The sequence below is a fragment of the Salmo salar genome, chromosome 09, assembly GCF_965601325.2.
Source record: "Salmo salar chromosome 09, fSalSal1, whole genome shotgun sequence".
NCBI lineage: Eukaryota > Metazoa > Chordata > Actinopteri > Salmoniformes > Salmonidae > Salmo > Salmo salar.
The window spans coordinates 24,854,768-24,881,498 of NC_138299.1; the positions used below are offsets into that span (position 1 = coordinate 24,854,768).

General features: G+C 44.7%; 1 protein-coding gene across 4 annotated transcripts in view; it reads left to right on the top strand.

The window, feature by feature from the left end:
- The window catches only part of tdrd9 (tudor domain containing 9), a 31,413-nt gene that overhangs the window by 1,301 nt on the left and 3,381 nt on the right, over positions 1 to 26,731 (top strand). The window contains exons 2-30 of one of the 4 annotated variants that reach the window (XM_014210743.3): positions 4,769 to 4,857; positions 4,977 to 5,044; positions 5,522 to 5,743; positions 6,974 to 7,096; positions 7,302 to 7,382; positions 7,489 to 7,653; positions 7,748 to 7,851; positions 7,990 to 8,109; positions 8,226 to 8,310; positions 8,393 to 8,450; positions 10,422 to 10,526; positions 10,656 to 10,753; positions 10,973 to 11,104; positions 15,117 to 15,282; positions 15,362 to 15,425; positions 17,064 to 17,172; positions 17,296 to 17,349; positions 17,427 to 17,543; positions 18,089 to 18,196; positions 18,307 to 18,407; positions 18,564 to 18,737; positions 19,280 to 19,406; positions 19,594 to 19,809; positions 19,939 to 20,028; positions 20,158 to 20,415; positions 20,606 to 20,773; positions 24,940 to 25,010; positions 25,096 to 25,205; positions 25,497 to 25,593. In XM_014210743.3, coding sequence (XP_014066218.3) covers positions 4,769 to 4,857; positions 4,977 to 5,044; positions 5,522 to 5,743; positions 6,974 to 7,096; positions 7,302 to 7,382; positions 7,489 to 7,653; positions 7,748 to 7,851; positions 7,990 to 8,109; positions 8,226 to 8,310; positions 8,393 to 8,450; positions 10,422 to 10,526; positions 10,656 to 10,753; positions 10,973 to 11,104; positions 15,117 to 15,282; positions 15,362 to 15,425; positions 17,064 to 17,172; positions 17,296 to 17,349; positions 17,427 to 17,543; positions 18,089 to 18,196; positions 18,307 to 18,407; positions 18,564 to 18,737; positions 19,280 to 19,406; positions 19,594 to 19,809; positions 19,939 to 20,028; positions 20,158 to 20,415; positions 20,606 to 20,773; positions 24,940 to 25,010; positions 25,096 to 25,205; positions 25,497 to 25,593 — 3,480 coding nt within the window. The remainder of the gene's footprint in view (positions 1 to 4,768; positions 4,858 to 4,976; positions 5,045 to 5,521; positions 5,744 to 6,973; positions 7,097 to 7,301; positions 7,383 to 7,488; positions 7,654 to 7,747; positions 7,852 to 7,989; positions 8,110 to 8,225; positions 8,311 to 8,392; positions 8,451 to 10,421; positions 10,527 to 10,655; positions 10,754 to 10,972; positions 11,105 to 15,116; positions 15,283 to 15,361; positions 15,426 to 17,063; positions 17,173 to 17,295; positions 17,350 to 17,426; positions 17,544 to 18,088; positions 18,197 to 18,306; positions 18,408 to 18,563; positions 18,738 to 19,279; positions 19,407 to 19,593; positions 19,810 to 19,938; positions 20,029 to 20,157; positions 20,416 to 20,605; positions 20,774 to 24,939; positions 25,011 to 25,095; positions 25,206 to 25,496; positions 25,594 to 26,731) is intronic. The other 3 variants (XM_014210745.3, XM_014210746.3, XM_045723506.2) reach the window with 3 other exon arrangements.

A 26,731-nucleotide genomic window follows, 5' to 3' on the forward strand; every position in this document is an offset into this window, starting at 1 on the left:
AAATAAAATGTTATGATTTACTAACACAAACTATACTGAACAAAAATATAAACGCAATAATTTCAAAGATTTTACTGAGTTACAGTTCATGTAAGGAAATCAGTCAATTGAAATAAATTCATTAGGCCCTAATCTATGGATTTCACATGACTGGGAACGGTGCAGCCATAGGTGGGCCTGGTAGGGTATTGGCCCACTCACTTGGCAGCCAAGCCCAGCCAATCAGAATTAGTTACATTTTAGTCATTTAGCAGAAGCTCTTATCCAGAGCAACTTACAGTAGTGAATGCATCCATTTTTTATTTTTTTCCCCCCCATACTGGTCCCCCGTGGGAATCAAACCCACAACCCTGGTGTTGTAAACACCATGCTCTACCAACTGAGCCACATGGGGTTTTTTCCCCACTAAAGGGCTTTATTTCAGGCAAATACTCCTCCCACATGTGAAGCAGCTTGATATGGAGGTCCTGGGCTGTGGGTGGTTACATGTGGTCTGCTGTTGTGAGGCCTGTTGGATTTACTGCCAAATTCTCTAAAATGACAGTGGAGGCAGCTTATGGTAGAGAAATTAACATTAAATGAACTGTCAACAGCTCTGGTGGACATCCTGCAGTCAGCGTGCCGATTTGCACGCCCCCTCTAAACTTCAGATATCTGTGGTGTTGTGACAAAACTGCACGTTTTAAGTTTTTATTGTCCCCAGCACAAGGGGCACCTGTGTAATAATCATGCTGTTTAATCAGTTTCTTGATATGCCACACCTGTCAGGTGCATGAATTATTGTTACGCCAGAATAAGCCTTCACAAAACACAGCCCTTATCTTAAGTGTTTCTAAAATCCCCTATGGGGAAAAATGAATGGTGGAAAAACGATTGGAACATTTCCTTGTTTGACCGGTATGTTTTATGGGTATTATGACTCATACTGTGGTACTCTGTAGCCAGGTGCCAAAATGTCTAAGCACGGTTGACTTGTCAGTGCAAATGAAGTAGGCTAGCTAGTAGACTAGCCTATTGTAGTAGCTAGTATTGAGATGCATCCCTAGTTCAGGTAGATGGCAGTATACATTGTTGCATGTCTGAATCTGCCCCCAAGTGTTTGTCCTGTGCAAGATTGTGTTGCAGTTCATACATTCAAATGAATAAATCCAACACATTTTATGCAAATTTTTTCGGGGGGGATTACAACTCTTTCAGGCATGACATAACAAGGATAGAAGGTAAGCATGGTCATGAGTTGGGGACAACTTTACCACCCTGCCTCCTCTCACAGCATGGTGCTGTAGGCCTCTGTGGAGTTGTGTGGCATTGGGTGGTGGTAGTAGTAGGGAAGGTCCCAGTCCCTATGGGCAGTGAAAGGACTAGAGCCTCTCATAGTACGGTCCACATATCCAGAGATGGTTGGGATCTCCTCTCTCGGGGGCTCACCACAGTCCGGCACGGTGGGTGTGACAAAGCCCTGCTTCATTTGGTATTGGTTGGTCCAGGCCTCCATTGGCCCAAGCAGTGCTGGCTGTGGCAGATGCTCCTCCTCTTCTTCCCCTTCCTCTTTGTTGAGGAAGTCTCTCAGCACCTGCTTGAAGACGTACACCAGCTCCCAGGGCAGGATGTTGTTGCTGGCCAGCACCTCGCGGAACCTGAGAATGGGATAGATAGAGGGATATAGTGGGTTAATAAACTCTTTAACCCAAACTGCATTATCCACAATAATGAGGCCATTTGGGAGAAGCTGTTTTGGTTTTCAATGATCCATTAGACCTAGTTGACAAATTATGCTGATAATGATGTAGGCTATTTCAAAGTATCATGCATTGTCGGAGGTGACAAGGTTGAGGGCGTATTTATTAGCTCACTCCAATCTAGTTGTCAGGAGGACATTTTGCAAAGAAGGAAAAATGCTTGCAGTGAGTTTCCACACCGAATAATATCCCTGGAATAATTGGGCGATCTTGTTACTGTTGTAATGTGATTATGCAAACCTAGTCACACCTCAGGATTGTATGGAGAGTTCTTGGGGGGGGGGGGGGTCGAGTGTTTGTCACTTCCGTCAGTGGTATAACTGGGCTTTGAACAATTTATTTGACAGCTGTGAAAATCAACCATGTGGCTGTGGTTATGCACATCTAGTTAATGTACATTCATTTTTGCAAGATCCATGGTGGATTTAAAGGTTATTTCAAGTATGATTACAAGGGTCATGATTCCTCATTTAGCCCTTCAAAAGACCAAATCTGTGTTCATACAAATGTCGCCATCACTGAAAAATGTTGTTGTGGGATGTTTTTATTTTAATAGGGATACAATATTGCTGATGCAGAGTGCTTTACCTGGGGGTTGTTTTCGCTGTGCCTAGCCCCATAGGATCCACTTCACCTTTGCATGTTCACACCCCATGTTAGCTACTTCTGTGACAATTACACAGTGGCTTCCCTGGCAGATTGCTCTGCCCCACTCTCCTTGAGACTCGTCTCCTTCGCCTATTGTCACCCTGGTGTGGTGGCAGTTGCTATTTCAGACACAGTGTGCTTATATGAAAAGGGTACTACTGTATGAAAACGGGTGTACAATGTACCTGGAGAGCACCGTGGCGGTGTGTATGGGCTGGATCTGGGCACACAAACGCTCCAACTGGTGACGCTCCGATGCGGGGATCAGCGTACGTAACCTTGGGTAGCTCTGGAGCCAGTGGGGGTATCCCACGGTGTTGTGGGCCAACCTGTGTTCCCGCTCCACCTCCCGTGCCAGGCGCTCCCTCTCCTCCACGTGCCACAGCAGCTCCCTGATCAGTGTGCAGCTGGGTAATACCCCTGTGGACTTAGCAGACGTCCCCTCATCTTGAGCCTGTTCTCCTTCAGCACGCAACCATTTCATCCAGCTGAATAGGGGCATGGCGGAGGAATACTGTGGTTACTGCAGTGAGAAAATAAAGTATTGTACATCCTGAATCAAAAGTATTGACACTGATGTCCTGTTCTCCTGAAGTCTGTTTTAACAGAACTGTTGAAAGAATTGCAATTGTATTGATTTGATCTGCACTCGTTGAAGACTTGACATGGTGGAAAGTGAGAAATGGATCACCTCCATACAAGCTGACATCTGTCGTCATCAGTGTTCTGATAGCGTTCAGTGGCATTCTCACTCTGTTGAGGAGGATGCCCAGGTGTGGGTGTGTACTGAACTCCTCAGACTGATGGTTCTCTCTGTACCTCACACCTTAGCTACACTCAGATTAGGCAGCCTGGGGTAATGGGTACTGTAGTGCTATACACCTGTCAGCAATGTCTCAAAGCACCAGAAAAGTCATTTGTTTTATTAAACCTGACTGACCTAGAAAATGTCTAAAAATAATGGGCCAAATAATTTGTGGCTATTGTCTAGATGAGTGCCATTTTATTGTTGGTACTTTCTGACCATAAATGGCAAATAGCCTATGTAGTGTGAAATGTAATTTTTGTTTTTTTATTAAAAATACACATGGTTGTTGGTACTTACTCTTGAATGCTGCAGTGAGGAGGCTTGAGGGAGAGAGACAGACGTAGGCAGAGAGATCAACACAGGCACCTCAGAGTAGCATCTCCAGGACTCTGTATCCATGGGTCTGTCAGTGAAGTCTCCATTCTCTGGTTCTTACTGGACTCGTAGTCCTGATCGAGTGTGGATCATACACTGTCTGCACTCCTCTGCTGTCTGTCTGTAATAAATTGTCCTCTCTGTACTGCGTAATTGTCCTCTTCACTCGTCCCTGCTCTCCTGTCCTGTGGACTTTGTCCAGCGGAGTTCTCAGTGTTCTCCTCTGACTCAATGCTGTCTCCTTTCCTTTTGTGCTGCTTTGTTGTAAGGTCAGCTGCTTTGTTAGATGCTGAAGTGAGTGTGTGCATGTCAACCCTTGTGCATTTTTAGATGTGTGTGTGAGCTGCTCCCAGCTCTGACAGTGTGTCTGCCTGCTGTGTAGATAAAGTCCTCCTCTCGCCCGGAGAGAAGCTGAGATGACTGGGACTGCTCTCTCTGCAACACTGCCCCAGGCCTGACTGGCCCAGCCACGGAATGAGAGGAGTGGGGGAGATGACAGGGGGGACGAGTAAGAGAGAGGAATGTTAGAAACTCAGAGAAAAAAGGGAAAGAGAATTTTTGGTGGAGGGGAGGGAATTCAGAAAGAAAGTAGGGGGAGAGCTATTTGACTTGACAAAGACACTAGCATTACTCAACATTATTTACTCAAAGTGAAAAAGCCACAGTATCACTACGAGGATGCGGCTGCCTAATATGAGTTCAATGGGGGGGTGCTTTTTTCACCTAGCTTTGATAACACCTCTTTTTCTAAGAGTGTAGTGGTGTATCTAGAACCTAAAAGGGTTCTTCGGCTGTCCTAGGAGAACCCTTTGAAGAACCCTTTTTTGGTTCCAAGTAGAAAGAGCCCTTTTGGGTTCCATATTGAACCCTTTCCGCAGAGGGATCTACCTGGAACCAAAAAGGGTTGTACCTAGAACTAAAAAGGGTTCTCCTATGGGGACAGCCGAAGAACCCTTTTGGAACCCTTTTTTGTACGAGTGTACATGGACTTACAGAACTGCATTGTCTCTCCTTGACACTTAAATGCTGATAAGTTTGGTTTTCTAAAAGGATTGGGTGGCTGGACAGAAACGCCATGCAGCAATTTTCTCTTCTCGTTTGGCCAGACCAAAAGAGCCAGGGAATTGACATTAGTTGACTGTGCACTGAAATGTCAGACTATCTTTTGATTTACCTGAGAATCTGTGTTTCTCTCTAGCCCTGCAAAAGCTCCCCAACAGCAGGTCAGCCCAAAGAGTGAAGGTGGGGGACTGAGGAACAAGACAGGAAAGCCTGACTTTTCTGCGAGTGAGTTACACATTGATATACATTTCTAATTAATTTGGCTTTCAATTGGATTGCTTTTTTTCCCAACAATTAAGAAAGTCAATGAGCAAACCTTTTTGTGTTCGTCTCTCCAACTCTAGGTGCGCCTCCACCCCCATTAGCCAGTTATGACTACCCCAGCTTGCCCATCACAAAAAATAGACAGGAGGTAAAATACTTTAGTAGCTTCACACGCTTTAGGTACTCCTGCCATTTCAGACCTTTTCAGGTTATAGACTTGAACAGAGATGGTCATTGACAACAGTTCCTCAGGTCGTAACTCCATTCAAGGTTTTACTGTGCTTCAGATGAGCACTGATTCTATCTGATGGAGCCATAGGCGCAACGAGCAGGGACCCTAACTCACTGTGACTGTCATCACATGCTTTCAAGTAACAGTCTGGAGGAGTAGGGCCATTATTGAAAATATTTGTGTTTTAGACTTTCATTTCCTACTCAGATTCACATTTATTGTCCAGCAAGAGCAGGATCTGGATGTTTGTGTCTGAACATGAACAACAGATTAGAATACTTTACTATAAACTGTAATTTAGATTGTTGAATCATATTTTGATGTTCAGCTTTAAAATGGCAAATATAATGTTCTCTCCTCTGTTGTGTTTGATATGTGTTTGTGTATTTCTAGCTCATCTCTCTGATCGAGAACAACTCTGTGGTGATCATTCGTGGAGCCACAGGCAGTGGGAAAACTACCCAGCTGCCCCAGTTCATCCTGGACTACTACAGCGAGAAGAATGCCCCCTGTAACCTTGTGGTCACCCAGCCTCGCAAAATAGGCGCCAGCAGCATTGCCCGATGGGTTGCCAGAGAGCGCAAGTGCACCCTGGGTAGTCTGGTGGGATACCAGGTTAGTGAAGAATTCACACCACACTCGCTCATACATTGTTAATTATACCATTTTGATATCTATACCCCAAAAAACACATTACCATGCACACCATACACATCCCTTGGTGGAAAGAAGAGAGAGAAAAAGGTTAAAGAAACAAGAATTCAGCGTTCAGGTTGCATAACAAGGGGCAGTGGACTGAGTTTAGCACCTCTAGCGATAGTATTATCTCGATGAAGCGCTGTACGAAAAGCCCACTTGACGTTTCTCTCACAGAGAGAAGAGTGGAAGGAGTGGGGTGGACAGGCTTCCATGCTGGACTGTTTCCAGGCTGTCTGGTTGCATTGTGTCCAGCTCTGAAACAAGAGAGACAGTCTAATTATAGCTCCCTGCTCCTCGCCTCTGTCTGCTCTGCTGTGGACTGCAGCAGGGGTGATGTCACTGCTAGCAAGACAGTGATTGAGGAGTGATACAGTGATGGGCTGACCTGATGAACACCTAAGGGCTTGAAAGCTTGTCAGAATAAATATAGATGGGAGCTCACAGTATAGTGCAGTGTGAACTAATGAAAGATGAAGGGGTGAAGCAGAGCTGTAGGAGACACTAGAAGATAATGGTAGCCAAGTACTCATACTCTGCACCTTGTGGGAGCTATAAACTGTTATTTATACCATTCATGTAGTACCATATCATGATTATTATTCAATTGATTGGTTCCATCCACTGTAATGGTTCCAGTGGAGAGCTGGAGAAACTGATGGATTCCAGGCCTTGAGGATGTATGGAGAGTTTCTGCTTTCACAGTGACCTTCCCCTGTCAGTACTAACATGGAGGGCTGCTTTTATCCAGTTCTCTTAGCTTTGGCTCTGTCTGTCCTAGGGGGATTGTAGTGAATATTTACTGTGCCTTCTCTCTCGATCTTTAGTTTCTCTGAGAGTTTTATGAAAGTCAAGCCGTAAGGGAATTTGTACTTAGAATTGAGTAGCAGAACATGAGGGCATCTTCCCTGGGGGGAGGACGTGGTTGTTAGGACAGGTCATTTGTCTGATAGAGAGTCACGTTGTGTGGTGAGAGTGCGCTCTGGGTAATGATTGTTTGACATCACAGATGGAAGCGACAGTAGATGTTGCATCCTCACGTCTGCCTTTAGGCTTCACCTTTCTTCTTGACCTACATGGATGTGTTGTTGTGCTTGTGTGTGAATGTACACTTGCCACTTAGCCATTATGTTTGTTGGTTTGTTTCAGGTGGGCCTAGAGAAGATGGCCACTGAACACACCAGACTCATCTACATGACCACTGGGGTGCTGCTGCAGAAACTGGTCGGCGCCAAGAGCCTGACTGAGTACTCCCACATCTTCATAGATGAGGTAACCAAGACTCACTTTCCTGTTGAGACAGACTGGTCGTCATTTCAACGTAGTCTACAGATGACTTGACTGGTAATAATGTTGTCCTATCTGGTGTTCAGTGTATCTTAGTACCCAGTAACATCAAACTAGCTGATGCTGAGTAATATCTTGCCATGGCAGTGGATGAGCCAATCAGTAAGCAGGGTGGTTCTGTGTATTTCAGGTCCATGAACGGACGGAGGAGTTGGACTTTCTCCTGTTGGTTGTGAGGAAGCTCCTCCAGTCCAACTCTCGTTACATCAAGGTGAGCCCACGCTTCTCAGCCCACACTTCTCAGCACTCACCACCATGTGATCCTAAACTGCACTGACTGAACAGACACGCAATGCCTCCCTTCCCCCTTTATGCAGGTCATCCTCATGTCAGCCACCATCAACTGCAGGGAGTTTGCAGAGTACTTTGGCACCCCTATCCGCAGCCAGATGAACCCAGCCTATGTGTTTGAGGTGGAGGGGGCTCCCTACACCATCGAGGAGTTCTACCTGGATGACCTCTGCAGCCTGATTCCTTACAGGGTGGGCGGGGAAGCGTCAAGCCTTGTCTGTGGATGTAGCTGGTACTCACAGTTTAGACTAACCTAACACTGTCTGTGTATTATCTATCTATCAGGTGGATACACACCATCCAGATGAACCTTACATCACTGTGGAGATGTACAACGTGGCTGTCAGCCTTATCCAGAGCTTTGACGAGCTGGAGGCCAAAGATCAGAGGTTAGGGTTCAAGCAGCAGTACTCTTCATCTTAGCTTGCTTGATAAATTAACAATTTGTTCACTATTTATTAGTTACTGTTGATTTTTAGATGTCTTATAGTTGTCCAATAATTATCCCATTGTGTGTATCTCAACAGCAGGACTGAGCGGGAGGGAGGCCTGTCTCTGCCAGACCGGGGCAGTGTGCTGGTGTTCCTTCCTGGTCTGGGTGAGATCCACTACATGCAAGAGGCCTTGTCTAAGCTGGTGCGCAAGAGGTGGGTGTTGTGTGTCTGACGTTCATTGGTTACATCTCTGGGGCATGACTATGGTAGGTTGTGTGTGTCCAGTACTTAGTAGAAACTTGATGGTGCTGTTATGGTGTATGTTTCAGACTGCAGGTGTACCCTCTCCACTCCTCTGTCACTCTGGAGGAGCAGAACGGGGTGTTTCTGGTGCCTGTCCCAGGGTACAGGAAGGTAACTATCACACCACTCTACTGAATAGGACTTCTAGAACGTAACTCAGTTTTTTTTTATGTTCTGTTGTCTGTCTCCACAGATCATCCTCTCCACCAACATTGCAGAGAGCTCTGTTACAGTCCCAGATGTCAAATATGGTGGGTGTTTTCTTTTTCATAATGTTTATATATAAACTCAGCAAAAAAAGAAACGTCCTCTCACGGTTAACTGCGTTTATTTTGTGTAAATATTTGTATGAACATAAGATTTAACAACTGAGATATAAACTGAACAAGTTCCACAGACATGTGACTAACAGAAATGGAATAATGTGGGGGGGTCAAAATCAAAAGTAACAGTCAGTATCTGGTGTGGCCACCAGCTGCATTAAGTACGGCAGTGCATCTTCTCCTCATGGACTGCACCAGATTTTCCAGTTCTTGCTGTGAGATGTTACCCCACTCTTCCACCATGGCACCTGCAAATTCCTGGACATTTCTGGGGGGGAATGTCCAGGAATTCGATCCAACAGGTCCCAGACATGCTCAATGGGATTGAGATCCGGGCTCTTCGCTGGCCATGGCAGAACACTGACATTCCTGTCTTGCAGAAAATCACACACAGAACGAGCAGTATGGCTGGTGGCATTATCATGCTGGAGGGTCATGTCAGGATGAGCCTGCAGGAAGGGTACCACATGAGGGAGGAGGATGTCTTCCCTGTAATGCACAGTGTTGAGATTGCCTGCAATGACAATAAGCTCTGTCCGATGATGCTGTGACACACCGCCCCAGACCATGACGGACCCTCCACCTCCAAATCGATCCCGCTCCAGAATACAGGCCTCGGTGTAACGCTCATTCCTTCGACGATAAACGCGAATCCGACCATCACCCCTGATGAGACAAAACAACGACTCGTCAGTGAAGAGCACTTTTTGCCAGTCCTGTCTGGTCCGGCGACGGTGGGTTTGTGCCCATAGGTGACGTTGCCGGTGATGTCTGGTGAGGACCTGCCTTACAACAGGCCTACAAGCCCTCAGTCCAGCCTCAGTCCAGCCTGGACAGTCTGAGCATTGATGGAGGGATTGTGCATTCCTGGTGTAACTTGGGCAGTTGTTGTTGCCATCTTGAACCTGTCCCGCAGGTGTGATGTTCGGATGTACCGATCCTGTGCAGGTGTTACACGTGGTCTGCCACTGCGAGGATGATCAGCTGTCCATCCTGTCTCCCTGTAGTGCTGTCATAGGCATCTCACAGTACAGACATTGTAATTTATTGCCCTTGCCACATCTGCAGTCCTCATGCCTCCTTGCAGCATGCCTAAGGCACATTCACGCAGATGAGCAGGGACCCTGGGCATCTTTTTGTGTTTTTCAGAGTCAGTAGAAAGGCCTCTTTAGTGTCCTAAGTTTTCATAACTATGACCTTAATTGACTACCGTTTGTAAGCTGTTAGTGTCTTAACGACCGTTCCACTGGTGCATGTTCGTTAATTGAACAAGCATGGGAAATAGTGTTTAAACCCTTTACAATGACGGTCTGTGAAGTTATTTGTATTTTTATGAATTATTTTGAAAGACAGGATCCTGAAAATTGGACATTGATTTTTTTGTTGAGTTTATTATTATTATTATTAAAAAATATATATTTACCCCTTTTTCCTCCCCAATTTCGTGGTATCCAATTGGTAGTTAAAGTCCTGTCCCATCGCTGCAACTCCCGTACCGACGAAGGTCGAGAGACGTGCATGCTCCGAAACACAACACAGCCAAGCCATACTGCTTCTTGACACAACGCCCGCTTAACCCGGAAGCCAGCCGCACCAGCGTGCATTGCACCCAGCCCGCCACAGAAGTCGCTAGTGCACGATGGGACAGGAACATCCCTGCCAGCCAAACCCTAACCCGGACGGCGCTGGGCCATTGGTTTCCCGGTCGCGGCCGGCTGCGACAGAGCCTGGACTCGAACCAGGTTCTCTAGTGGCACAGCTAGCACTGCTATGCAGTGCCTTAGACCACTGTGCCACTCAGGAGGCCCTTTTTCATAATGTTTACAGACATTCCTTGCTATATGTACTGCATACTGTATTCACTCCATGTGTCTGAATTTGATGTATTCCTGTTGACAGTGATTGATTTCTGTCTGGCGCGTCACATGGTCTGTGACAAAGAGACCAGTTACCAGTCCCTCCGCCTCACCTGGGCCTCCAAGACCAACTGCAACCAGCGCAGAGGTACAGTACTATGCAGTTCCACCTCAGACTGCCCATCAGGGAGGCAATTCCATTTCAAGAGAGCAATTGATATTCTAATTCAAGAATAGAGTTCCCAATGAGGATTTGTGAATCCTCTCTCCCTCTCAGGCAGGGCTGGGCGAGTGTCTAAGGGCTACTGTTACCGGCTGGTGACCAAGGAGTTCTGGAGGAATGAGATCCCAGACTATGTGGTTCCTGAGTTGGTGGTAAGAGAGTCATACATTAGGTCAGCCCTGATGGCAAAGAACCAAGCTCATAACTATGATTGATAGTATGATGATTAACAACTGCGAAGTTGGATTCATTTGTTGATTGATTTATGCACCGGATGTGATTACTGAAAGACTAGGCAGGCTACTCAACTAGACCTATAAAGCTGCTAGTTTATTCTGACAGTAGCTAGGATATTTTTGTACTATTCCCAGCGTGCCCCCCTGGCCAACATCATGCTGAAGGTGAAGCTACTGGACATGGGGGACCCCCGCTCCCTCCTCTCCACTGCCCTCTCACCCCCCAACCTCAATGACATTGAGAGGACTGTGCTCCAGCTCAAAGAGGTACCTCACTGTGGACCTGCTGACATCCTTATCCCAAACAGACATCGATGGAATTGGATTCCTGTACTTATGGAGAGATTTCAAAAAACTAAAATATACAGCGTGCAACAATTTCAAAGATTTTACTGAGTTACAATTCATGTAAGGAAATCAGTCAATTGAAATAAATTCATTAGACCCTAATCTATGGATTTCACATGACTAGGAATAGAGATATGCATCTGTTGGTCACATATCTTTTTAAAAAAAGGTAGGGGCGTGGATCAGAAAACCAGTCAGTATCTGGTGTGGCCACCATTTGCCTCATGCAGCACGACACATCTCCTTTGCAGAGTTGATCAGGCTGTTGATTGTGGCCTGTGGAATGTTCTCCCACTCCTCTTCAATGGCTGTGCGAAGTTACTGGATATTGGCAGGAACTGGAACATGCTGTCGTACACATGGATCATTGAGCATCCCAAAAATGCTCAGTGAGTATTTGTATGCAGGCCATGGAAGAACTGGAACATTTTCAGCTTCCAGGAATTGTCTACTGATGCTTGTGACATGGGGCCGTGCATTATCATGCTGAAACATGAGGTGATGGTGGCGGATGAATGGCTCGGCAATGGGCCTCATGATCGTCACGGTGTCTCTGTGCATTCAAATTGCCATCGATAAAATGCAATTGTGTTCGTTGTCTGTAGCTTACCATAACTCCACCACCACCATGGGGCACTCTGTTCACAACGTTGACGGCAGTAAACTGCTTGCCCACACAACGCAACGTTGTCTGCCATCTGCCCAGTATAGTTGAAACCGGGATTCAGCCATGAAGAGCACACTTCTCCAGCATGCCATTGGCCATCGACGGTGAGCATTTTCCCACTGAAGTCAGTTACAACACCAAACTGCAGTCAGGTCAAGACCCTGGTGAGGACAACAAGCACGCAGATTAGCTTCCCTGAGACAGTTTCTGACAGTTTGTGCAGAAATCCTTCGGGTTGTGCAAACCCACAGTTTCATCAGCTGTCCAGGTGGCTGGTCTAAAATGATCCAGCAGGTGGAGGTCCTGGGCTAGCGTGATTACACATGGTCTGTGTTTGTGAAGCCGGTTGGACGTACTGCCAAATTCTCTGAAATGACGTTGGAGGGTAGAGAAATGAACATTATTGTAATGGTGGCCATTCCTGCAGTCAGCATGCCAATTGCACGCCCCCTCAACATGAGATATCTGTGGCATTGTGTTGTGTAACAACGGCACATTTTTGTGGCCTTTTGTCCCCAGCACAAGGTGCACCTGTGTAATCATTCTGTTTGATCAGCTTCTTGATATGCCACACCTGTCAGATGGATCATCTTGGCAAAGGAGAAATGCTCACGAACAGAACATAGGACCAACACTTTACATGTTGCGTTTATATTTTTTTTCAATATAGATACAGCGGTGCTGAAAGCCCAATTCTGTCACTGTGTGTTTGTGATGATGCAATGATTTCCTAACGTTGGTTCTGCTGTATCAGGACCTCTGCGTCAGCTAGCATTAGCTCTGTCAGTGGTGTTTGAGTGTGGTTGTCAGGTGTGATTGGGGGGGGGGGGGGGCGTGCGTGCTGTGGATGGGCTCTTCAAATAAAATATTTGTCACATGCTTCCTAAGTAACAGGTGTAGACTAACAGTGAAATGCTTATTTACGGGCCCTTCCCAACAAATAATAGAAAAATAATAACACAAGGGAGAAATACACAATGAGCAATGATAACTTGGCTATATACACGGGGTACCAGTACCGAATTGATGGGTATGAGGTAATTGAGGTAGACATGTACATATAGGTAGGGATAAAGTAACTAGGCTACAGGATAGATAATAAACGGTAGCAGCAGCGAATGTGATGAGTCAAGAGTTGGCGCAGAAAGGTTAATGCAGATAATCAATAGCCACCCGGGCTAACTATTTTAACTAACTACAGTGGTTTTGGAAAGTATTTGGATCCCTTGACTTCTACATTTTGTTTCGTTACAGCCTTATTCTAAAATGGATTAAAAACATTTCCTCAGCAATCTACACACAATACCCTACAATGACAAAGTGGAAACAGCTTGTAGAATTTTCTTTGCATATTTATAAAAAATAAACGTACCTTTTATTTACGTAAGTATTCAGACCTTTTTGCTATGAGACTCGAAATTGAGCTCAGGTGCATCCTGTTTCCATTGATCATTCTTGATGTTTCTAGAACTTGATTGGAGTCCCCATGTGGTAAATTCAGGGTCCCACAGTTGACAATGCATGCCAGAGGAAAAAACCAAGCCATGAGGTCGACGGAATTGTCTGTAGAGCTCAGAGAAAGGATTGTGTCGCAGTGCTAGCTGTGCCACTAGAGATCTGGTTCGAGTCCAGGCTCTGTCGCGGCCGGGAGACCCATGGGGCGGCGCACAATTGGCCCAGCGTCATCCAGGTTAGGGGAGGGCTTGGCCAGCAGGGATGTCCTTGTCAATTCGCACACTAGCGACTCCTGTGGCAGGCCGGGCACAATGCAGGCTGACATGCTCGCCAGGTGTACAGTGTTTCCTCTGACACATTGGTGCGGTTGGCTTCCGGGTTAAGCGGGCATTGTGTCAAGAAGCAGTGCGGCTGGGTTGTTTCGGAGCACGCACCGCTCTCGACCTTTTCCTCTCCCGAGTCCGTACGAGAGTTGTAGCGATGGAACTAGACCGTAAACTACCAATTGGATACCATGAAATTGGGGAGAAAAAGGGGTAAAAAAAAATAAGACTCGAGGCTGTAATCGCTGCCAAAGGAGCTTCAACAAATACTGAGTAAATGGTCTGAATACTTATGTAAATGTAATTTTTTGCAAACATTTCTAAAACCTTTTTTTTGCTTTGTCATTATGGTGTATTGTGTGTAGATTGATGAGAAACTAAAATGTAATCAACTTTAGAATAAGCCTGTCACACGTGGAAAAAGACGAGGGTCTGAATACTTTCCTAATGCGCTGTATACTGAACAAAAATAGAAACGCAACATGTAAAGTGTTGGTCCCATGTTTCATGAGCTAAATTTAAAAGATCCCAGTAATGTTCCGTATAGTATGCACAAAAAGCTTATTTCTCTCAAATGTTGTGGACAAATTTGTTTGCATCCCTGTTAGTGATGATTTCTTCTTTGCCAAGATAATCCATCCACCTGACAAGTGTGGCATATCAAAAAGATGATTGAACAGCATGATCATTACATGTGCAGTTCTGTCACAGCACATTGCCACAGATGTTTCAAGTTTTGAAGGGGCGCGCAATTGACATGCTCACTTTCAGGAATGTCCACCAGAGCTGTTGCCAGAGAATTGAATGTAAATGTCTCTAACATAAGCCGCCTCCGTTGTTTTTAGAGATATTAGCAGTATATCCAACTGGCATCACAACCACAGACCACATGTAAACACGCCAGCCCAGGACCTTTTGTGGGGAAAAACTAATTCTGATTGGCTGGGCCTGGCTCCCCAGTCATGTGAAACCCTAATCTATGGGTTTCACATGACTGGGCAAGGACGCAGCTATGGGTGGGCCTTAGAGGGCGGGGGCACAGCCATGGGTGGCATATCAAGAAGGCCCACCCACTTGGGAGCCAGGCCCACTCATGGCTGCGCCCCTGCCCAGTCATGCGAAACATAGATTCGGGCCTAATGAATTTTTTTCAGTTGACTAATTTACTTATATGAACAGTAACTCAGTACAATTGTTGAAATTGTTGCATGCTGCATTTTTATATTTTTGTCCACTGTATTTAGCAGTCTTTATGGCTTGGGGATGGAAGCTGTTCAGGGTCCTGTTGGTTCTAGACATGGTGCATCGGTACCACTTGCTGTGCGTTAGCAGACAGGACAGTCAGGTCTCTTTGGCTGGAAGGCTTGATGGATAGAGACATTTTGACTGTGAATCAGTGTGTGTATGTGTGACACTAAGTATTCTTGCAGTCAGTTATCATTGAAGGAAAGAGAATCGTCATGACGTGTGCATGTTTGTGGTGTAGATGGGCGCACTGTCCCTGGGGAACAATGGGCAGGGCCAGAAGCGTTTTGATGGAGCGCTGACGTTCCTGGGTCGGATGCTGGCTCACCTGCCTGTGGACCTGCACCTGGGGAAGATGATCGTACTCGGACACGTCTTTGGCTGTCTGGAGGAGTGCCTCATCATAGGTCAGTGGGGTTTGGGTTTTTGCTTTGTGTGTTTGGTCAACGACTCCTCTCCGTGTGTGTCTGTCTCTCTCTCTCTTAGCCGCCTCCCTGTCTCTGAAGAGCTTCTTTGCCATGCCCTCCCTACAACAGCTGGCAGGCTACAGGTGAGTCAGCACATTAAAAATGTATGCATTTTCTCTCATTCAGCAAAAAATATATAATTGCACTTATAAACTGGGTGGTTTGAGCCCTGAATGCTGATTGGCTGACAGCCATTGTATATCAGATGTTGATAACCAGTTTTTATAATGGCAATAAGACACCTCAGGTTTGTGATATATGGCCAATATACCACGGCTCAGGACTGTGTCGTGTTTTGCGTAGGAACAGCACTCAGCCGTGGTTAATTGGCCATATACCACACCTCTCTCCTTATTGGTTAATTCTACACAATCTACCTAGGCACTGCCATTTGACCTATTGTCTGCTGTAACTAGGGCTGTGATGGTCTTGGAATTTGAGGTTATGGTTATTGGCCAGGCCAATGAACACAGTCACCAACATAACCATTAGGGAGGGTCAGAAAAGGGTAGGTTACAGTTCTGTTTGCACACTGGTTTACATGCATATGCTTCCTAATAAAACCTATTTCAAACAAGCCATTACACTTCGTTATTACCATGGCGTTTCATTTTCTTTTCTCCAGGTTATTAAATCTCAATTAAGAAATTCCAGGTTGGAGAGGATCTGTAGCATTTTCGTATTGACACAGAATTAGTAGAATCAAAATAAAGCTATATGCCTACTTTTTATTGTCTGTTGGCTTTTTCTGCATATAAATAAATAAAATGCATATCCTATTTTGATGTACAAAACCATTAAAACGAAGGCCAGGACAGGGAAACCAGACACATGCTCACATGGAGCGTGTAAATGATGACCACAAGTGTAGCAGGTTGTGAACTCTACAAACAGCATTTCCACTCTGAGAATGGTAAATTACTGTAAGTAATACATGCATTAACAGAAATTAATGTAACCAAATGACAGGTTTTAACGGTAAATTGCCTGTTTTACATATGGTAGGCTACCACATGGGCATTCGTAGAAGTGCATTGTAGGCCGACGCTGTATAGCCTAGGCTGCTATTCTAATTTGCGGGGGTAGGAGGGCGTAATTAATTTTTCTTTGTCTTGCCTATGGTGGCATATCATCCAGGATATGCGTTGGTTAGTCTATAAATTAAGAGAAGATTCCGTATCAAATTATACCATGCCAGGTTGGAGAGGATTGGCGCATTGTTCATTTGACACCTTATTAGCGCGTTAGACTATAGCCCTCAGAGCCAGAACAACCTTTTATTAATGAAGAGTCGGACACATCCAACCTTTTTTTAAATACCTATTTATTTACTAACAAGCAATGAAAACGTTCGTTGTATAAAAGAAAGTTTACACATCAAATTATTATATATATTTTTTTTTTACTGAAGTGCCATAGCTCTCTACACCCCCACACATCTAGCCGGATTAGCTGCTCCAGCATCGAAGGACAGTTGGGAAGATGAGATGTTGAATAGACTAAGATAGCAAAACAATTGCTTATCATTATTAAACACTCCCGCTATTAGGTCAAGTTTACATGAAAATACAGTTAGAAAAAATAATGAATCTAGTCCTATTTAGGTTTTGAAGGTTATTTTATTTTCATGAGTCTTCATCCATAAGTCAGTTATTAAATTACAATCACAGTGCTAGCTATAACACTCGTCCCTGTCTTCTCTTAAATGTTTGAATATTTAGGAGCAAGCTGTCCTTTGCACACGGTGTGCCGAGTGATTCCATTGCTTTTGTCAACGCATTCAAAGCTTGGCACACGTCCAGAAACAAGGGAGAGTTGAGGCACCCAAAGGTGAGAGCATTTAGATCGTTATGTTACATAAATGAACTTCCAACATGGATAATACACAGACGCGTATATAATAAGGGAGGTGCCTAAAGACATCAGACAAGGTGTGTGTGTTGTTCCTCCCAGGATGAGCTAGAGTGGGGCAAGGAGAACTGCATCCAGATCAAGAGGATAAGAGAGGTATAGAGACCAGCATCTCACGAAACACACACCAGTTGTCCCCAATTTCTGACCACGACTCTGTGACCCCCCCCCAGGTGGCCGAGCTCTATGAGGACCTGAAGAAGAGGGCGTCCCAGTTCAACATGCACGTGATTGAGAACCCATTGCCCATGGACTACTCCAGTCTCCACAAGCAGAGATTCATCTTGCAGGTGAGACCGAGGCACATGCAATCATTCTGGAGCTCTACACCTTACTTCCAACTTATCTCTATTCAATTGAGGGAAGGCTTAACTGAATAGAGTAAGCCTTCATTTAAATACATCATGAGATTGGTGAGAAGAGAGCAGGTTGATTTATTGCACAGGTATGCCCATAGATTAATTAGCAAGTGTGGTAAAATTGCATAATTCAGCTGTGCTTATTGGCCATAGGGTAATAGGTGACTGACATTCTGCACGTGGCTAATTAATAGTAAAGCTGGAAAAGCGACATGACACTGCTGTTGATGAGAACATTGTAAACATTAGATGTAAATTCTTGCTGTGCCCATAGAGGAAGCAATGTCAATTATATTGTGCTTACTGAATGAAGTGAGCTCTCCATTCAGACCAGCCTTACTGATTTCAACCTGCGTTACCAACTACTTTATGATTATTGTTATGACACTAATATCACCTTGTGTACCTAGCCCTTCTACACAGACTATCACTCTGGCCTTGTCTATTTGATAGAATCTCATCTTTCTTTTTCTCAGGTGGTTATAGCTGGTGCCTACTACCCCAACTACTTTGCCCAAGGGGAAATGGATGAAGAACTGGCCTCCAAAGAGCTGTCTGGCCATGATCCCAAAACAACAGTGCTGGTATGATGCCTTTACCACCTATCCCCGATTCATCAGATTCCTATACATGAACCGTGTTGTATCTAGTGAATGCTAGCCCACTGACAGGCTCTTTGACTGTTTGGTCTCAGGTGAGGAACCTGCCCCCCTATAGTTTCCTGTACTATAAGCAGCTGCAGTCCCTGTTCCGCCAGTGTGGCCAGGTCAAGTCCATAGCCTTTGATGGATCCAGGTAACAAACTAATGGCTGAAACCTTGACTAGATGTACCATAACTCATCATGTTACCTGTTTCATAGATAAATACTTCTTAGATGTTTTGACCTAAATGGTCTAACAGCATCCCAATAGTTCATTGGTAAGATGATGAACATTTGTTGTTTGTTCAGAGGGCATGTGGAGTTCTACCGGACGACTACCCGGGGGTCGGGGGTGCTCCCTGAGGTGTCACTGGCCCTCCTCCTGGCCCACCAGAGGCATCCTCTGGACCTGTTTGTGCACCCCAGTGACGAGGTGGAGGCCCGCGCTGGGAGCATGACCGTCTGCCACATGAGATACGCTCGGTAGAAACCCTATACATCCTTCTCACGCTAATAATACTCTGCTAGGAGCTGTAGTTTTAACCCTCTCGTATGCTACAAAATACAGTTTTCTGCATGGGTGAAGCATCTTAACCCAACTTCTCAAGATAAATGTGTTTTGCGGTCAGTTGATGTCTAGGTAATGCCAGCTCTGGCTCAGGGCCAGGTACCTCTTCAGGGGGGTGGAGGTGTCCTGTCAGTGGCTGTTTGGGGGGGAGTGGGCCCTGCAGCCACCCACAGGCTGCACCCCTCCACACTGGACCTTGATGTAACCTGATGTGCTGGCACTATGGTTAACACTCCACAGCCTCTTAGAGGGGAGATTTAGGCCGAGCTAGACCCCCCCCCCCCCCCTTCCTCCTCACACACATTTAGAGACTGGGCTATCATGAGAGTGAGTTGGGTCAGTCTCATAGACTCACTCACTGATTCAATGAAGCAGCTCAGTGACTGACTTACACTTGCACTGTGTTCCCCCTTGGAGGGATCCTCCAGGTTTTTTTTGCATCACTCATTCTATCCAGTCCTGTGGTTTGCAGGGTGAATGTGGACTTCCAGGACAACTCAGTCTACCCAGTGGGGGTGCTGAGTAGTACCGTCGACCCAGACAAGCTGCCTTCCAACCCCATCTTCGTGGTCAACATCACAGAAGTTAGTCATCAGGCTGAAACTCCTTTTTCAGTCACATTTCTGGGAGTTATTTGTGTAAATGAGTAATGTGGTGAAGATTATATCTAGAGGAACTGAATTTAGGCGATCACATACCCTCCATGTTGGTTATGTACAGTCTACAGTGGAGGTGGTAACTGAGCATGCCCCCTTCATCTTGGCTCCCTAGGTGGTGGAGGTGGGCCACTTCTGGGGCTTCCAGGCAGGCGAGGCCAGCATGGAGAAGCAGCGCTATCTGACAGCTGAGATTAATTCTCGTGAGCTGTGTCCAGTTCTTGTCTCCCTCTACCCCAACCTACTGTGCCTGGCACCTTTCTCTGAGGGCGACGAGCAGGGCCTCTACTACCGTGCCAAGATCCTGCACGTCCGCGGCAGCTCTGTGGAGGTACAATCACATACTCGCCAAGCTTACTGGCACACACAATCACTCCCTTTCATACACTTAAATACAGGTTAATTATAGTTGCAGTTATAGTGGATGAACCATGTAAAGTATGTGTTTTGAATGTCCCAGGTGTTCTTTTTGGACTACGGAAACACCACCCTGGTGTCATGCAGCTGTCTGAGGGAGCTACCTGCTGATATCATGGCCCACCCATTGCAGGTACAGCTACAAAGTTTATATCGGCAACATACTGTGTTTTCCTGATCCACCCTATTTTGGCCACATCCTAACCAGATAACATTTGCCTGTATTCTGGTATGACTGTGTTCTGCCCTGTGTCCTCCTCAGGCCCAGGAGTTTCGTATCTCGGGGATGCATCCATCAGCCCAGTCCATGATCCTGGGGGACCAGTGGAGCAGCCCCGCACGCAACCGCTTCATAACACTGGTGAACGGCCGCTCACTCATCGTCTCCCTGTTCTCTATCCTGCATGGCGTCATGCACGTGGAGCTGCTCATCAACACTGACACAGTCACCTCCAGTGTGGCTGATATCATGATACAGGAGGGACACGCCATTAAGGCCGAAGAGAGCTTTGAGTCCAAGGTACCTTAAAAAACACCGACCAACTGCCATGTATCTTTTTGGAAAGTTGTGATAATGGGGAATTGTTCAATTGTGTTATTCCTGTAAGGCTTGGCTATAAACATATATCATTCAGTGTGTCCTAGCTGTCCAGCAGTAGAAACACAGAGGCTGTGGCCCTGACAGTGCTGTGTCATTGTGTGTCTTGCAGCAGAGCCACGAGGTGCTGGTTTCTCTTTATAAAGACTTGCAGGACGGAACCTTCACCCCCAATGCTACCAGCAGCTCCTGGAAGACCAACAAGGAGAAAGAGAAGCAGCTCATCGACAGCCTGCTCCAGTCCTTCTCCAAGACCAGCCGGTCCTTTTTGAAGAGCAAGGCAAGAACACTGGCCAAACGGCTGACTCACATTTCATAGGTTGTGCTAAATAGACTACCTGTCTGGTTCAACCAGACGGTGTTAGTTCACCACAAGATGGCGTCATCGTCATTTTGGTCTACAGTGTATTAGTGGGCCAGGGCCACACCTTCCTGTCAGGAATTCCTAGGATACAATTGGTATCTGGTGATTTTTAAAAACATTTTTTATATTATTATTATTATAATTTTTTATTTTTTTAATGTATTTATTTGTTTCCTGTTGTTTAACACGTATAAGGGTCTTTCTATAAATAATGGGGCCAATGTGTAACATTGGGCAAAACATTTCTGAATGGTTTGAAACAACAACCAAAAAATATGGAGTTCCATACGTGTACTTAGAGGAATTAAAGTGAATATATGCAAATTGGCCCATATCTCCACCTATACAACAACATAGGACTATACATTCTTTAAGCAGGTTTCATATAGACATTGTATGTCAAATTCAAGGACTTTCAGGGACTTTGTCATTTTCAAGGACCTCAATGTTATACAATTGTATAATTTATATAGTTGTACATATAGGGCCTAATATAGAACCCATATGCACAAAAAGCTTATTTCTCTCAAATTTTGCGCACAAATTTGTTTACATCCCTTTATTGAGCATTTCTCCTTTGCCAAGATAATCCATCCAACTGACAGGTGTGGCATATCAAGAAGCTGATTTAAACAGCATGATCATTACACAGGTGCACCTTGTACTGGGGACAATAATGTGCCTTCTAAAATGTGCAGTTTTGTCACACAACACAATGCCACAGATGTCTCAAGTTTCTAGGGAGTGTGCAATTGGCAAGCTGACTGCAGGAATGTCCACCAGAGCTGTTGCCAGATAATTGAATGTTAATTTCTCTACCATAAGCCCCCTCCAATGTCGGCTTATAGATAATATGGCAGTACGTCCAACCGGCCTCAACCGCAGACCGTGTGTAACCACGCCAGCCCAGGACCTCCATCTGGCATCTTCACCTGCGGAATTGTCGGGGGGGCGGGGTGCTGAGGAGTATTTATGTCTGTAATAAAGCCCTTTTGTGGGGAAAAATGAATTGATTGACTGGGCCTGGCTCCCCATTGGGTGGGCCTATGCCCTCCCAGACCCACCCATGGCTGCGCCCCTGCCCAGTCATGTGAAATCCATATATTAGGGCCTAATGAATTCATTTAAATTGACTGATTTCCTTACATGAACTGTAACTCAGCCAAATCTTTGAAATAGTTGCATGTTGCATTCTATATTTTTGTTCAGTATAGAATTCTAAAATGTGAGAATATTGTGGGCATTGTCTGACTAAATAGATTGGGTACATGCATGCCAATTTTTCTGGAGCTTATGTGGCCGCCACAGGTACGCATAATAAAGCCATGAATACTGGTAGCATTAATTTCACCATTTGAATAAATGCCATTTAATTGGAATAGCGTTGGGTGTCGCATAATAACCTATACTACACAACTTCGCACAGTAGACTGTGTCTAGTCCGAGGCACAAAAATATATGAACACTTTACCTTGATGCTTTCTCTGTTAAAACTAACGAGACGCTGCTGTAAATCAATCAGACAACCGATGCGCAACATCAATACGCTAGGGATATTAGATCCAACGTGGATCCAGGCACAACTGTCTTCACTGCCGTAACAAATGAGACAACAAAATATTCTGGACATTGCTCGCAAACACCTTTTTTGCAGTTTGGCCTGTTGGTGTGTGCGCGACGCAACATCACAACAGCTGTTTGTCACTTGACTCGCATTCGGAAAATTCCTTCCTGGATCAGATGAGGACGTGAAAATATCATGGTGTAACTGATCAGCTGGACACCAAATGCACATCCTAGTATTATGCATAGTTATTAAAGAACCATGTTAATGACAGTATTGATTTTGGTTTGAAGTATAAAAGTGACTATTTCAGTTAGAAGCATTCGATTTTGCTATCGTTTTTATTATTTTGGGTTTCTATGCCCATGAACTGTTTTCACACCGCATAACATAAGGAGACAGAATGTTACACTGCATTTCTGAGATCTATACAAAAAACTGTCCAACAGCTAGATCCAGGATTTGTACACTGTTCAAGTTCAATGTCTCATTTAATTGATTAATGCTTAATATATGATAACAACTTACAATACCATAAATGCAAAGACAGAAAAGTAATGTTTTACGTCACACGATGTTGGACAAGCCCATCTAGACGCCAACCATGATAGTGTTAAACACAGTTTTTAAATCAATTTGTCAATTTTATTGTGAAAAAGTAAGTACACCCTTTGGAAAGTGTTCTTTTTCTCTTTTTTACATATTTGAACACATGGATATTTTCAAAATTCCAACCACATTCATTGATAAAGGTAACCCAATTTAACACATCACACACAATGTTTTAATTTGAAAATGTTATGGAATTAAAATAAACATGCAATTGCCTTATGCAGAAAACATGAGTACACCCTTACCTTTACCATCACCTAAAATTAGGATCCGGTGCACCAAAACAGGTGTAAATGATTAGGAAATCATTAGAGCACCTTGCAAGGGTCCAGCCTTCTATAAAGATTCGAAATGTTGTCTGGTTTGGTCTTTATTTTTTTGATTTAACCTTTTACTTAACTAGGCAAGTTGGATAGGAACAAATTCTTATTTACTGTGACGGCCTACCCCGGCTAAACCCTAACCAGGATGCCGCTGGGCCAATTGTGCGCTGCCTTAACCATATGGGTGTGTGGTAACACGTCATGCAAAGACCAAAATGCCTCAGAGGCCCTCCGAAGAAATATTATTGATGCCTGTGAGTCTGGGAGGGGTTACATCGTTCCACTGTCTGACGGATCATCCACAAATGGAGAAAATTCCAGACCACTGGCCATCAGGTCATCCCACCAAATTCATCCCAAGATCTGACCGAAACATGCTCATAGAAGTCTCTAAGAACCCCAGGGTAACATCAAGGGATCTACAGGCCTCTCTTGCCACAATCAATATCGAAGTGCATGAGTCAACTGTCAGAAAGAGACTGCACAAACTTGGCCTACGTGGGAGGTTAGGAAGGAAGAAGCCTCTGCTCTCAAAAAAAGAATATCAAGACAAGACTGATGTTTGCCAGACAACACCTGGGTAAAGACCAAAACTACTGGAACAATGTGCTCTGGACATATGAGTCAAAGGTGGAGTTTGGCCGCAATGCCAGGTGAAAATGAAACGGCCTTTGAACAGAAGAACCTCATACTGACTGTAAAGCATGGTGGCATTCTTTTTTGTGGCTGCTTTGCTGCCTGAGTGACAACTTGCCTTCATTTAGTCAACCATTAATTCAATATTGTACCAGAGAATTCTTGAGGAGAATGTGAGGCCATCTGTCAAGAAGCTGAACCAAACATGGATCTTGCAACAGGACAATGATCCATAACACACAAGCAAAGCTACAACGGAATGGTGCAAAAAGAAGAAATGGTTATGGAATAGCTGAGTCAAAGCCAAGATCTCAATCCTGTCAATGCTGTGGGGGGACTTGATACGGGCTGTGCATGCAAGAAATCCCTCCAACATCACACAGTTAAAGCAGTACTGTAAAGAAGAGTGGGAGAAAATAAAATCCTCCCAGTCGATATGAGACTGATAGGCAGTTACATGAAATGGCTACATTAAGATATTTCGCCAAAGGGGGCAAAACCAGCTATTGAAGCTAGGGGTGTACTTATTTTTCCGCACTATGGAATTGCATTTCTGTTCATTTGTTGTTGTTGTTGCAAAGTATCATTTCAGTTTAATTTGTTATATTAGGTTACCTTTATCTTGCAATAGTGTTGAAGTGAAGATTACATATCCATCTGTCCAAATATTTACAAAAAAATTAAATATGAAAAAATATAATTTCCAAGGGGTGCACTTTTTCACATGACCGGAGCTATTATCCCCCTTATCTTAATGTAATGGGGGGGGGGTGTGCTGATACTCATCAACAGCTGTAACAAGGTTCAGTGTAGGAAATACTAACTGGCGTCCTAGTTTATAGAAAGACTCATAACATAAATGTGTATGAATGTTAGTGGCTACAGAATGCCCATTTGAGTGTTACTGCTGATTTGTAAGTAAGTGTTGCTGATGCTGTTCCCAACAGGTTCCTGTGCATGGCCCATCCAGCCCTCACAAAGTCAACTTCCACAGCTTTTGCAATGTCAGCCACTACAGGTTAGTCAGTGTCACCCAGATCAGGTTATAGTTTGGCCCACTTCTGGTGACACTATATCCCAGTGCTAATGTCAACTCCTTACAGGTCGGTGCGCATAGAAAAGGACAGCATCAACTCAGTGGCGTTGAATGACAGTCCTCAGGACAGCCATCAGAGGATGCTGGTGGCCGGCGTAGTGTCTGTCAATGCCACAGGTACAGTACTGGGAATGGGATGTGATCTGGGATGTAAGCACACTCCAGAACAGGGATATTCAACTCTTACCCTACGAGCTCCGGATCCTGATGGGTTTTATTTTCTGCCTGGTAATTAATTGCACCCACCTGGTGTCCCAGGTCTAAATCAGTCCCTGATTCGGGGGGGGGGAATGCAAGTGAACTGGCTTCATGGTCCACACTTGAGTTTGAGGGCTCTAGAATAAGGGTGAGACCCTACCAGACATTGACTTTGTTATAACAGTAAGATGCGTGTGTGTGCTGCTCTAGGCGCATGCATTCTACTGAAGGAGACTACGCTGATGCCTCACATCCACGGCCTGCCTGCCCTCATCACCATGCTCTTCAGCCCTGTCATAGAGCTACGGTCAGTCTGCTTGGAGATAGTATGCTCCTCACCACATTTACATTTGATCAAATTACCTATCAGAAAACTGTACCTTAAGGTCCTATAGGGAATGTGAAATGATTGGGGTTCTACCAAGCTAACGTGGAGTTGTTTTAAGATGATCATAACAAGGATAATTTAGCTATTTGATTTGGAATATTAGGATACCTGAAGGTATCCCCCCCAAAAAAAGAAATATATACACACACACACACACACACAGTGTAAGTCAGTTTGGATACACTTACTCATTCCAGGGTTTTTATTTTCTACATTTGTAGAATAATAGTGAACACATCAAAACTATGAAATAACACATGGAATCATGTAGTAACCAAAAATGTGTTAAACAAATCAAAATATATTTGAGATTCTTCAAAGTAGCCACCCTTTGCCTTAATGACAGCTTTGCACACTCTTGGCATTCTCTCAACCAACTTCATGAGGTAGTCACCTGGAATGCATTTCAATTAACAGTTGTGTGTTGTTAAAAGTTAATTTGTGGACTTTCTTTCCTTCTTAATGCGTTTGAGCCAATCAGTTGTGTTGTGACATGGTAGGGGTGGTATACAGAAGATAGCCCTATTTAGTAAAATACTTATCTATATTATAGCAAGAACAGCTCAAATAAGCAAAGAGAAACGACAGTCCATCATTACTTTAAGGCATGAAGGTCAGTCAATGCGGAAAATGTCGAAGTGCAGTCACAAAAACCATCAAGCGCTATGATGAAACTGGCTCTCATGAGGACCCCCACAGGAAAGGAAGACCCAGTTACCTCTGCTACAGAGGATACGTTCATTAGAGTTAACTGCACCTCAGATTACAGCCCAAATAAATGCTTCACAGAGTTCAAGTAACAAGACACATCTCAACATCAACTGTTCAGAGGAGACTGCATGAATCAGATATTCATGGTCGAATTAGTGCAAAGAAACCACTACTAAAGGACACCAATAATAAGAAGAGACTTGCTGGGCCAAGAAACGCGAGCAGTAGACATTAGACCGGTGGAATGGGAAATCATGTGATTAATTTTAAAACATGGTCGTTGTGAATGTTTCGAAGCCTAACACAATGAAATGAAAAGCTCTTTCTAAGGTGATGATTAATTCAA